The sequence below is a fragment of the Channa argus genome, chromosome 5 (assembly GCF_033026475.1).
Source record: "Channa argus isolate prfri chromosome 5, Channa argus male v1.0, whole genome shotgun sequence".
Lineage (NCBI taxonomy): Eukaryota > Metazoa > Chordata > Actinopteri > Anabantiformes > Channidae > Channa > Channa argus.
In genome coordinates this window covers 23,844,008-23,856,284 of record NC_090201.1, presented here as the reverse complement: position 1 = coordinate 23,856,284, position 12,277 = coordinate 23,844,008, and the positions used below count along the sequence as shown (strand labels likewise).

Here is a 12,277-nt window from a genome sequence, read left to right as displayed (position 1 = left end):
AGCAAGTCCCCATACGATATTCAATAAGATTCAACTTTAAACTGTAAGTTTTAGTCAGATTAATGTTACTTCCAATGTTATTTCCACTTTTTGTTTTTATTGAAATTGTAAAAGAAATTCTCAGATTTGTCCTTTTCTTTAATATCTTACTGCTGATACACTGCGGATATTCAAAAACGTCCGTCCTTATCTCCCCATTGAACATTTATAAGTAGCACAGTACAAAAAGATTTTGTAAATTATTATCACAGTATAATGGCGTTTTGTGTCTATCAGCCCGTTAGTAGGACTTGGTGTAAAAACAAGTAATGAATAATAAAAAATTATAGTGTATTTGAAACACTTAGTTTATTGCTTATACAGTGCTTATGCATGCTGTACTGTAGGTAGTGTTACAGTAAGGGCTCTACATGGGTCCTACGACATAGAAAATGAAATGTATGCCATTGAGAAGCAGGAACAAGCGGAGAACCCACTAGCCTGCGTATTTGGATAAAATTGTGAAATTAAAATTGTGAAATTTGCTTTGTAGTTCGTCATGCTGAAGGGTAGGGCCTGGCTCTGCCTCTGTGTACCCATTCATTAGCTGGATTCCTGCTCTTGGCTGCCTGATCAGTCTGGGTCTCAACCAAACATGCTCTCTCCCCTCATTTCACACACTTTCTGCCAGATGATTTGTCCGTATCCACGTCATCTGAGCACATTCAGTGTGCTTTGGAAAATGGTCGATGCAGCCAATCAAGATGCCAAGATGCTCATTGATTCACCCAGGCGTATGTCTGTCTGTCACCCTTGCTCCCTCCATATGCACTGGCTCAGATGCCTTATCCATATGTTTCAGCTTGTGACGCTGTGTATCTGTGTGCATGACACCGTGTTTATGTCTGTATTTCTCGTTTCTTTAGAGGAATACAACACCAGCATTCAGGAGAAGCTACCACTCATCATTGGATCAGCAGCTGCTGGCTTGGTTTTCCTCATTGCTGTGGTCGTAATCATCATCGTCTGTAACCGGTGAGTCAGTCCTGTCGCAGTCTGCCTGTTAGCTTGTTGCCAATGAAACATCTGTAAAAACTGGCAAAGTAAAGACTTTTCCTTTTAAGTTATTATGTTTTTAAGCTGTAAGGTTGCATGAGGTCTGTTGGCTTAATAAATGTGATTTATACAGCTAGACCATATGAATTCAGAGATATTCATTCTGTGGAAATAATCTATGAAAGTCAAATGTCATCAAAGTTCTGTACATGCTTCTGTTCAGTCAATATGAAAGCTTGTAACTCTGCCAAGGTTAATGTTTCAGCTACCACTGCGGCCTCTCATATGAAAACTGTAGCTTAGTTCCAGTTCTGTGATTTAGTTTACAGAAAATTGAACAAGATAAATGTCACTGTATTTATCCCTTTTGCAGATCTAACCTAGTACAGTATATTTGTTCTCAGATGCCAGATTGAACACACAATTATAATGTGCTGGTTCATGGTTAATGGTATAGTTTGGGAACATTGCCAAGATACAGTGAAAGCCTGTGTGATTTTAAGAACTGGAAGGGTGGTGTTGGTCATTGTACACATTATGTAGTTGTTTTTTTTTTCTTTTGTCCTTTCGGGTTATTCCGTGAGTTCAGAGTCGCCATAGTGGATCATTGTGTGAATGTTGATTTGGCACAGTTTTTATCCCGGGTGCCCTTCCTGACGCAACCGTCCCCAATTTCTACCGGGCTTGGACCGGCACTGCACAGCTGGGGAGGGGAATGGCTGAGAATGGGGTTCAGTGTTTTGCCCAGAGACACTTTGACATATAGCTGGAATACGGGGCCTTACCCACTGAGCTACAGCCACCCCCCTTTCTAAATAATTCAATTGTCCACATTAACCACACAGATGCTACAAAACAACAATCTCTTCTACTCATCTTCTACTCTTCTACTTAGTGTCTGTCAGCCTGCAGCCTGGATTAGCTTGTTCACCTGTGGAGTAGACCACTTTTCTCATCTACAAATGATTAAAAATGACCCATCACGCGACTGGGTGACATGTTTCTTTATTCCAAAACTTTTGCACAACATATTTTTAGGAAATGCTCTTAATTAGCACTGCTTTGTACAGCAGTCAACTGTGCATCCAGAAGATCTTCACAAGCAATTCACACCAGTTTGGGTTATGTTGTGTTAATATTCACACATTAACACATTTTGGAACAAAGTCGTATGTCAGCCAGTGGAGTGTTGTGTCTCATGATGTGTTTTAAATCACTTTTGACAAATGAGGACTATGGCACTTACGAACAGTTTAATCCAGGCTGCAGACTTGTGTTTTCTGGACAAAACTAATAACTTAAACATTACCAAAATTATCATTTAAAAAAGTGAAAAGTTTCTAATACACACTGATGGGCATATCACTAAACGTAAAAGGTGTTTTAATATGTTATACTAAGGCTGAGAGCAGCTTCACTACAGGAGCATTAAAATATGACATTCAATTAGTTATTGTTTATACATATAACATTCAAGGTTAAAAGATTGATTTAAATTAGATAGACATTTTAATACTTTAACTCAGGATACTAGGATAACTGCTCTCTTATTTCTATTTAAAATTTGAGGTACTGTGGGGACAATTTGGGAAAGGTTACATGAGGTCAGGGACTGCTGTTAACCTAAAACAGAGGGAGCTACACAAACTGACTACGGCTTGGCCAGATTCTATGACTTTTCCCCATGACAAGAGTTTGTCATATCTCAATACTGATGATATAGTTCTGTGATGACATGCTAACATACGCACTGTAATGTGGGAAGCTCACACGTGTCTACAAACACAACAGATGTGGTGGAAGCCTGAACCCACACGTTGGAAAGTGTCTGCGTCAGGGTTAATTCCGAAAATAAGGGCGTCATCTGTCATTTGGAAATGGTTTGGCAACAAATCCGATGTGAGTCAAACATCTGTCATTTGAAAGGTTTGTCAGATACCTGTACCAACAAAGAGTGGAGACATGATTGGAATTTATTCAAGCACCACAGCATGTGGAGGAGATCACAGCAGATGTTAGAGCAACAATGGAAACAAACTGCTCTAATTGAGGAGGGTTTTGTTTACCAGTGGTTCTCCTACAATAAAAGAAGAAAACATTTCAACAAACTGACAGAGCCAGTGACACTGAGCCAAAGACGTGATGCCAATCCAAACTGCTGAGGAGCATGGTAGAATGATTTAAAATGACGTGAACCCTACATAAAACATAAACGTATTGTATTCATATTCATATGTTTTAGCCTATTGATATAATTTAGTTTTTTGTTTAATCATGTCAGGGTCATTGTTTATATTTTTATGACTTGTGTCCCAAGGGTGGGGTTAAATGGCTCCATTTTCTTGTCACCATTTATATCGGTATCCAAGAAATATTGTATAATATCATGACATAGTTAAACAGATTAAATGAAATAAAAACGAATACCCGTAAGTTTGAAACATATCATGTAGCTGCCCGACTGAAGTGCATTACAACAAGGAAAATATGTCTCTTTCTGCAGTATGGCTGCCGTCCTCATTTAGTGTAGCAAGAAATCCCTACTAAATCCTGACATTCCATGTGATCCTACTTGGTGTATCTGCAGCGTAGGTAGACCTGGGGCTGTTGTTCTGTGTCTCTTCCCCTCCCTGCCCCCTGTCTTTGAACCGGAGCTAGAGTTCTTTGTCTTTCCCCCAGCAGGCGTGGCTTCGACAGGGCTGATTCAGAATACACAGACAAACTGCAGCACTACACCAGCGGCCACAGTGAGTAAACTACCTCTCCTCTCTGCCTGGGTTTACTGCGGCTTCCTCCTTCAGCGCCACACACACCTGTCTCCATGACTACCACCTCATACAGTCATCCATGGCTATCATTCAACCTTCCGCTGCCTCACACACCTGTCTCCATGGCTACCACCTTGCATGCTGGTGTCCTTGGCTATGGCCCAGAACAGGAGTGCTTAATTTGCCCGTCCCCCCACGTAGGAGTAATCCTGCCCGTTGTTTGACTCTGCTCACTTACTGGGGTTGGATTTAACCACATCAAAACCAGAGCTCTGTACTTTATCACAATTCATAGTTAACTAAAAGTCATTGTGGTGAAAATAGGTCAGTCTTACTCATGTTAACACCATTAGCATGCTAATGCCACATGAGCCATTTGCCATTGTTAAGAAATTCAAAAGCCTTGGTAAATGAATGGAATTTCTCAATGCTTTTCCTTATTCCAAAAGTACAGTGGCGCACAGCTTAAATGACAATAATACCGAAATAAATCTGTAAGAAAGCGGAGAAGTAATTTCACTGTGGCTTGGTTTAAGATATTAACGCTAATCTCTCTGTCCTGTCAGGCTGGAAAAATGCAGATGTATATTAATCTTAAATTGGTGGACCCTATCATAATTTGTTTATTTGATTGCATAATTACCACTCTGCTTTGTCTACTCTTAAGTTAAATGCTTTCTCAGTATAATCCGATCACGCTGTGCACTAAAGTCCACTTTGGGAATGAATGAAAAGTGTGCCAGTTAGAGGCTTGGGTATTTCACAGCTATTAACAGCAGAAGCCCATGTGTCCTGTGTGCATCCTGTCCTCTCACCAGTCACAGTTCAGGCTTCTGCCCTTGTTTTTGGTGGTCTTTGCCATCATAGGAGGGTGGTCTGTTGAACAGTGCTTCAGCTTGGGAAGAGATTGTAGGGATTTAGTAATGGGGGGGTTTGCCTGGTAAGAGGCTCTCCATCTGTTCATCTCTGCAGCATGTTTTTCATCATAGTGTGCCAAGTTTTTAAGGCCATGTGCATGTTCTCCTATCTCTGCAGCCCCCGAAGCGTCAGTTGAGTATTCTTTCAAATATCCTCAGGTCTTATATGGAGGTGAGAGTCAAATAATCGGATTTAAAACTCAGGACACTTGAGTCCCTGAACGCTTAAGGTCCACCTTAGGCCAATTTACCTGGCATCAGGGCTTAGGAGAGCCAATTTATTTCTTGGACTGGAGCTGTGCGATGCTGATATAAGACCCAGGTTTCTCTCCTGAGTGTTAATGGCACACAGGATGATGTATATATTAACCCACCCTATCACAGCTATGAGCACTGCAGGTACTGTGTCCTTGCTGGCTGCATAGCTGTCCACAGTAGCCAGAAGGTGCTAGTCATAACCACCATTTGTAACCAGACGACCTCCTCTATCTTTCAACCTTCATTGGCTGTATGTCAAACAAGAAATCACATAATTGCACTGGAATCTGGGAATGCAGAGTAAATAGATTTTAATGTGCATGAATGCATTAGACTGTTGAGGTGACAGAAGTGTAAGCATGACCACATGAATCAAATATTGTAGCAGCTCTTTCCTTTTTTACAAGTGACTCCAGGAATGAAGATTTATATTGATCCATTCACATATGAGGACCCCAACGAGGCTGTGAGGGAGTTTGCCAAGGAGATTGATATATCCTGTGTGAAGATTGAACAGGTCATTGGTGCAGGTAATGGAAAAATTGGAAACATGAATGGAATTACACACTGTAAAATAGCTTTATTGTTAGTTGTTTTCTATAAAAAGATGCAGAGAAGCTGCGCTGAGTTAAAAAGAATAATTTCATTTGTTGATTTCCCCTCTTTCTAGGAGAGTTTGGAGAGGTATGCAGTGGTAACCTAAAGCTCCCGGGTAAACGGGAGATGTTTGTGGCCATAAAAACTCTAAAGTCCGGGTACACAGAGAAGCAAAGACGTGACTTCCTGAGTGAGGCCAGCATCATGGGACAGTTCGACCATCCTAACGTCATTCATCTGGAAGGCGTAGTCACCAAGAGCAGTCCTGTCATGATCATCACTGAGTACATGGAGAATGGATCTCTGGACTCTTTCCTCAGAGTAAGAATCCAGATTTCTTTTCCTTTTATTTCTGCTGTTTCCTCTGTCTCACTTTGAATACTTGACATATTTTTGGCATTTAACCGTGTAGAGAAATTGGCATGTATTTGTGATCTATACAATTAAACAAGAATATAACACAGATAATTATAAACATATGTTATAGACGCTAATACTGTAGACAGTAGAAAAACGAAGTTCACATTTATTAGGATATGGCATAAGTAGTACTTCACATTCCTGAGTAATACTGAAACAATCAAAAGTGGCCTTATATTTAATGAAAACAACTACATAGTTGATCATATGGGACCAATAAAAAGCTGCTCTTAAGTTGCACTCAGCAGTGTTTGATATCTATTTGACGAAACCCTAATGAAACTGTTGACAGCTCTACACCGTAGCTCCTCGAAAATTGTTTCGCAGCCTGACAGGATGGGCTGCTTCAATGCTTTGACTCACAGAAATCTCAATTCTGAGCTTTTATTATGATGAGCTTCAAAAAAAACCACGCTGATATGAAAAGTTTAATGGAAATTTCTGACAAGTCTGTCTGCTGGTGTCTTATACACTTGACAATTGCCAAGTTACCTGCTCGCTACCTGTCAGAAACTGACGAGAGGCAATCACCCCTGCCATGCAAAGGGTGTATTATTAACCAGACGGCAGTTAAGATTTTCTTTTTGTTGTTTCACCAACTCACAGAATTAACACCAATTAACTGAAGTGGAGTGAATCATATCATATCATAGACATTTCATTGTCATTAAAGCTGGTAAAATGAATTGTTGTCAATTTGAACTTTCTTCTTAACAAAGGCACCGTTAATTATGTTAATATCAGCTGGGATCAGCTCCTGCCCTCCAACAACCCTCTGATGGACAAGCAGCTATAGTTAATGGATGGACGAACAACAATGTTTATTTATGCTTAAAATTGTGGTTTATGTTATTTGAAAACTGGATTCTATCAAATAGCAGTTTTAATAGTAAAAAAATAATCATTCAGCCACAGAAATGCTTAGTTTGGGTTTTTCAAACAACTGACAAATTCATATCATTTTGCACATAAACACACACTTACTTACATGTGCACAGTATTTGTCCAATAATTTGATGTGGTTTATAGACTCGTGCAGTAATGTTAATTCAAGTAAATATTTGTATTCACAGAACCTCCTTTGTTAGAATAGTGTCAGTCACCAGTTCCTTAGAGGAGCTCCCCTCTCTATGCAGTCATACTTTAGGTCCTAGTATTGATTTACACTACACTTTTACACACTTTTCTTTACAGTGAATCACACAAATAACAAGGTCTCACTAGTTACTGAGTCCTGGACATCCATTTGATGGTTCTCGTTTTTGAATTGCATTTACTCCGTGCGTGCTCCACTGCTGATTATGTACAGTAGTGATGTCTGCAGATGTAAATAGGAATCACACGCTTTATTTTTCCCTCTGACAGAAATATGCAGCTCTCACAAGTTCGTGGTATTTTTAATTTTCATAATCTAACGAGATAGGATATTACAGAGAAGCAGCCCTGCTCTCCCTTTTACGATCCGCATAAATAATTCAAATGCTTTGCAAGACTTAGAATGAGATGTCAGTTATTCAAAAATGAAGCTGATGATAAGATGAGATGTCACGCATCCATTCACCATCTGTCTTTGGATGTTAGTGGAATAATAACTAATGCTTTGGGCCAATGTGAGTTACTTTCTATGTGCCATTTGTGTCCACCCTAATTGTGCTTTTTACATTTTTGGAATGAGCAGAAAAGGATCTCAGATTTATGTAAATTTGTTTGCACAAGCTTTCCCTCCAAGAATGTATTTTTTTGTAAAACTTTAATGGGAACTCACCATTCAATGTGACATTGAATTTGACCGAACAGTATTTAGGTACAGTAAAAATGCCACATTACAAATTACCTTTGGCCATGGCCATTGAAAAAAAAAAATATATATATATATATTATATGTTGTATTGCCACAGAATATATGTAGTTGCTCTGTGTAGAAGTATAGTATATACAATAGATTTGTGTGCAGTTAATGCAATGCAATGTTGATGTAATGTAAATAGCAATTCTCTGAAAACAGATTTAGGCATGTAAGACATGTGGTAGCTTCCCACCACAAGCCTACATCAAAACCATCCTCAACAAATAGACATACAAGCTCCTGACAGCGCACTGTTCGGATTCGGTTCAGAGTCTTTATTTGCATTTTGCGTCTGACCTCAGAGACACAAAGCATCAGCTCTTTTTGGAATTTAATCTCACAGTGAAGGGCGTTTGTGTATATGTACATGTTTGCTAAACTTATTTGACAGCACATTGTATTCAAAACAACAGGGAACCTCTGTGGCCCCTCATGGTGACAGTTTGTGACAACAGTTGCTGACAGTGTCAAAGCCTCTGAACATGGTTTGTGTCTTCTCTGATGTGATGGCTGGGTGGGTGTTAAAATGGTCACTGCAGTCTGTAGTGAGCTGCCTGCTGAAGGATTGTCTCCCTTTCTGCTTTCTGCAGAAAAACTTGCGGGGTAGAGAGAGAGAGAGAACAGGAGAGGGAGGATACATCGATCACAGCTGGACTGGTAGCTGGAACAAACCATAAGCTGATAAAGGAAAAGGAGTGAAAGTCATTCTTTGATATAAAACATTTTCATATAAATCACAGTCCTACAAAGTCCATAGCTGGTTATTTGTCCTAGCTAACTTGACCTCAAAGACACTGGCGAAATCTTTCCTATTAAAGTATATGCAAACACAGCCCTCAGATGAGGTGGCAATGTGTATTTGTGAGAAAAGTTTCATGAATAATGCATTCTGCTTAATTGCTGTGGTACGCGAGGAGGAGCAGCTTGACGTGAGGAGAAGCATCCGCTCTGCTAATGAGCAGCAAAGTGTTGTATGAATGGGAAAATAGGCAAGTGGAGCGGTCACGCAGACTGATCATCTAACTGTGCCCGCGACTCTGCTCGTCTGCCCTTCCCATTCCCTCTCTTAGCCTTTCCGTCTGTCCACACCCAGCCCTGAGCTCCTGTGGTCTGCTCTCTGGAATCTTCTGTTCTCCAGGCGTCGTGGTGGGTGGTGGGGAAAGTGCAGGTGTGCCCAGTTGGAGGCACAGCTGCAGCGCTGCTCCAGACGGTCCCTGTGCATGGGGTAAAGCCCTTACCAAACCATGGAGGGGAACAGCTGTAGACAACCAGCCAGACAAGCTCACTGTGGCCCGGCCCTTCCAAGGCCACTTGAGCACAAGCTAAACCTATAAAACCAACCTGAAGAAAAAAGTAACTGTGGGTGAATGTAAAAAGGTTAGATAGATTCCGCAGAGTCTATTTGTTATTTTCTTGAAGTTTTTATGGGTATCTTTGCTTTTATTAAAACTTAATAGTTTTATTTAGCACCACTGACTCAAGGTGAATGTGTGACTTTGGTTTTATACTGTTTTGTTACTATGTTGTTGATGCTGTTGTCATGTCCAGGTCTCTCTTGAAAATGAGATTTGGAATCTCAATGAGCGCTAACCTTAATGTCATACACAGGCAGAGTTTCTAAATTAAACGTTCATTATTTGAATAAAAAGATGAGTGTAAATCACTGTAATATTAATGACACATATTTGTAATGTGGTGATGAAACTAGGAAACTATTAGAAGAAATTCCCATCAAAATCTTAACCCTGCTATTTTACCTTAAACCCTCTTTGTGTAGGGATATAATTATGAATAAGACGGCTTTCAAATTCAGATTGTTGTGTTTGCAGAAAAATAAAATCTGGTTTAGCCTTTGTTGCTTTCATTCCTTCAGCCCAGGTCTTTTTGCATCTTTGTACAAATGCAACAAACACAAATGAAATATTACAACAAAGTCAGGAAAGGATTAAGGCAAAGCAGGCAGACGTTCAACAAAGAATAACTGCTTCACATTTGTCAACCATCTTCTTGTAATGAACCATTGAATACAATTGACCCTGATGGCCTGACAATATGCACACATTGCAGGAGGACGCAGGACTACTTGTAGTACTTGTGTAATGTGAGACAATGTCTGTTTTGCAGCAAAACGATGGCCAGTTTACTGTGATCCAGCTTGTTGGTATGCTACGCGGCATCGCCTCAGGCATGAAATACCTCGCCGACATGAACTACGTGCATCGTGACCTTGCTGCCCGAAACATCCTGGTCAACAGCAACCTGGTGTGCAAGGTCTCTGACTTTGGCCTCTCACGCTTCCTGGAGGAGGATACATCAGATCCCACCTATACCAGTGCCCTGGTAAGAAACGTGCAAGTCTGACTTTTACCTTCAAAGATAAAATCAAACACAGGCTAAATACAAAATACAGTATTTCGCATACTTGTCTAACTCTATCTGAACTGCCCTGATTGAGAATCCTTAAGGTTTATTTCGAATATACACAGTACAGTAGAGCTGACCCCCACACTGTCTCCCAATTGAGACAAGTGCCCCTTCACCTGTTCTTCCTTCTCCAGTATTCCATGTAGCACACATTACTCCCGGGGGTTTAGTAATATCCACCTCCCAGTTTGGATTACCATCAGCATTGTTGCCCTGAACGATGTCTCTCTCCGGAGCCAGGACACTGTGACGGTCGGATTTCGGTGTGGTTTCCCCCGTTGAGGTTGTGCCCTTTGTGTTTGCAGGGTGGAAAGATCCCTATCCGATGGACGGCACCCGAAGCGATCCAGTACAGGAAGTTCACCTCTGCTAGTGATGTGTGGAGCTACGGGATTGTCATGTGGGAAGTCATGTCGTACGGAGAGAGGCCTTACTGGGATATGACCAATCAAGATGTATGTATTTTATTTCATTTTAAATTGCAGCTAAATATTATTAGATACCATCTCACTACATGCATATGGATTTACCTTCCTGAGTTTTAGAACAGCCTTGCCCTCCTCAGAGATACACTTTGTCTTCCTTCTCTTATCTAAACCACAGCTTTCGCACATGGGTTTTAAATGAGAATTCCCCCACACTCACTGCAGAGACATAATCAGATCATTTGAAATGCACAGCAGTGCTCAGTGGACAATTTCTGCTCTTGACTGTGGCCTCCATTTTCTATCTCCCTCTGGGTAGCAGAGGGGAGCGAAAATTATGGGGAAGAGAGATAATGAAAATAGTTTCAAATTGAAAGTGAGAACACTAATGTGCTAAGAGGGACTGAGGACCTCAACAGTTATCTTATTAGCAGCTCCAGATAGTGTTTCTGCTCCATCGGGGTACTTGTTTGGAGGTCTCATGAATGAGATTAATCTGGGCTTGAATGGAGCTCCTTTAATGCTCCTGATAATGAGCAGAGGATTGTGCGTCCTCGTCACAAGTGTCCTCTGGGTTGTTCCACTCTGTTAACCATGCACCACCTCTGTGTGCCCTCCAACCAACAACATCATTGGCCCAAGTCAGACATATGTTTTAAGTGGATGGAGAGGGAGCATTAAATACTCAGTAAAGGCCACGGATGAGGTCACCGCTGGCTAAGCGCAAGTGGAAATGTGAAGTTGCTGGAATAAGGTTTAGGTTATTAATGATCTACTGAATGTACTGAAGTGTAAGTCTGTGATTTAACAGTTTTGACTCTTAGGCAGTAACACGCAGCAGTGACTACAGCAGTTGTTTTCACCACATGGTGAGAGGCGCAGATGCTCTTGTTATGTGTTCATCAGACACTGAGCATCAGTGCCAATATTTGCTTCATATGTGACTGTTTTGAATGTCTCTAAAATTGTCAGTCCTCTTAAAACGTCACAAATGGGTTAATTCTGTTGAAATAAAAATATTCCAAGCTTAGAAGAAAGTCCCAAAAACCAGTACAGAACTAATTTCCTTTGTTCCAACTGCATAAATAAATGAATTCAGAAAAATTGTGTCCTTACTTGTAATGTACATTATTCACACTGTGGTATTAGGACTGTTGTTCAAAGATCATCTTCTGCCAATGGATCACACACATGCACCTCATGAGCCTCATAGTGCCCCTGTGTCTCCCCCTGCAGGTTATCAATGCCATAGAACAGGACTACCGGCTGCCCCCACCCATGGACTGTCCCAGCGCTCTGCACCAGCTCATGTTGGACAACTGGCAGAAAGACCGAAACAACCGACCCAAGTTCAGCCAGATTGTTAACAATCTTGACAAGATGATCCGCAACCCCAACACGCTAAAGGCCATGACCCCTTTATCGTCAGGGTGAGTGAGGACGGGCGGGGGTCTGTTGACAAAATGTGTTTGATGTGATTTTACCTTAGTCTTTTACTGTCTTAGCACATGGTGTCCTGCAGGGACAGATATAGGTTCTTTTTTCTATGTTCAGTCCTTGTCTCTTTGTACGATATCTGTGTGTGTG

The 12,277-nt window shown here is 40.9% G+C and overlaps 1 protein-coding gene across 2 annotated transcripts in view; it reads left to right on the top strand.

Moving 5' to 3' along the window:
* The window catches only part of ephb2b (eph receptor B2b), a 126,494-nt gene that overhangs the window by 107,059 nt on the left and 7,158 nt on the right, over positions 1 to 12,277 (top strand). The window contains exons 8-14 of one of the 2 annotated variants that reach the window (XM_067505111.1): positions 906 to 1,014; positions 3,718 to 3,782; positions 5,395 to 5,508; positions 5,649 to 5,896; positions 9,966 to 10,181; positions 10,571 to 10,720; positions 11,927 to 12,120. In XM_067505111.1, coding sequence (XP_067361212.1) covers positions 906 to 1,014; positions 3,718 to 3,782; positions 5,395 to 5,508; positions 5,649 to 5,896; positions 9,966 to 10,181; positions 10,571 to 10,720; positions 11,927 to 12,120 — 1,096 coding nt within the window. Of the gene's footprint in view, positions 1 to 905; positions 1,015 to 3,717; positions 3,783 to 5,385; positions 5,509 to 5,648; positions 5,897 to 9,965; positions 10,182 to 10,570; positions 10,721 to 11,926; positions 12,121 to 12,277 lie in introns of both variants that reach the window. The other variant, XM_067505110.1, reaches the window with a different exon arrangement.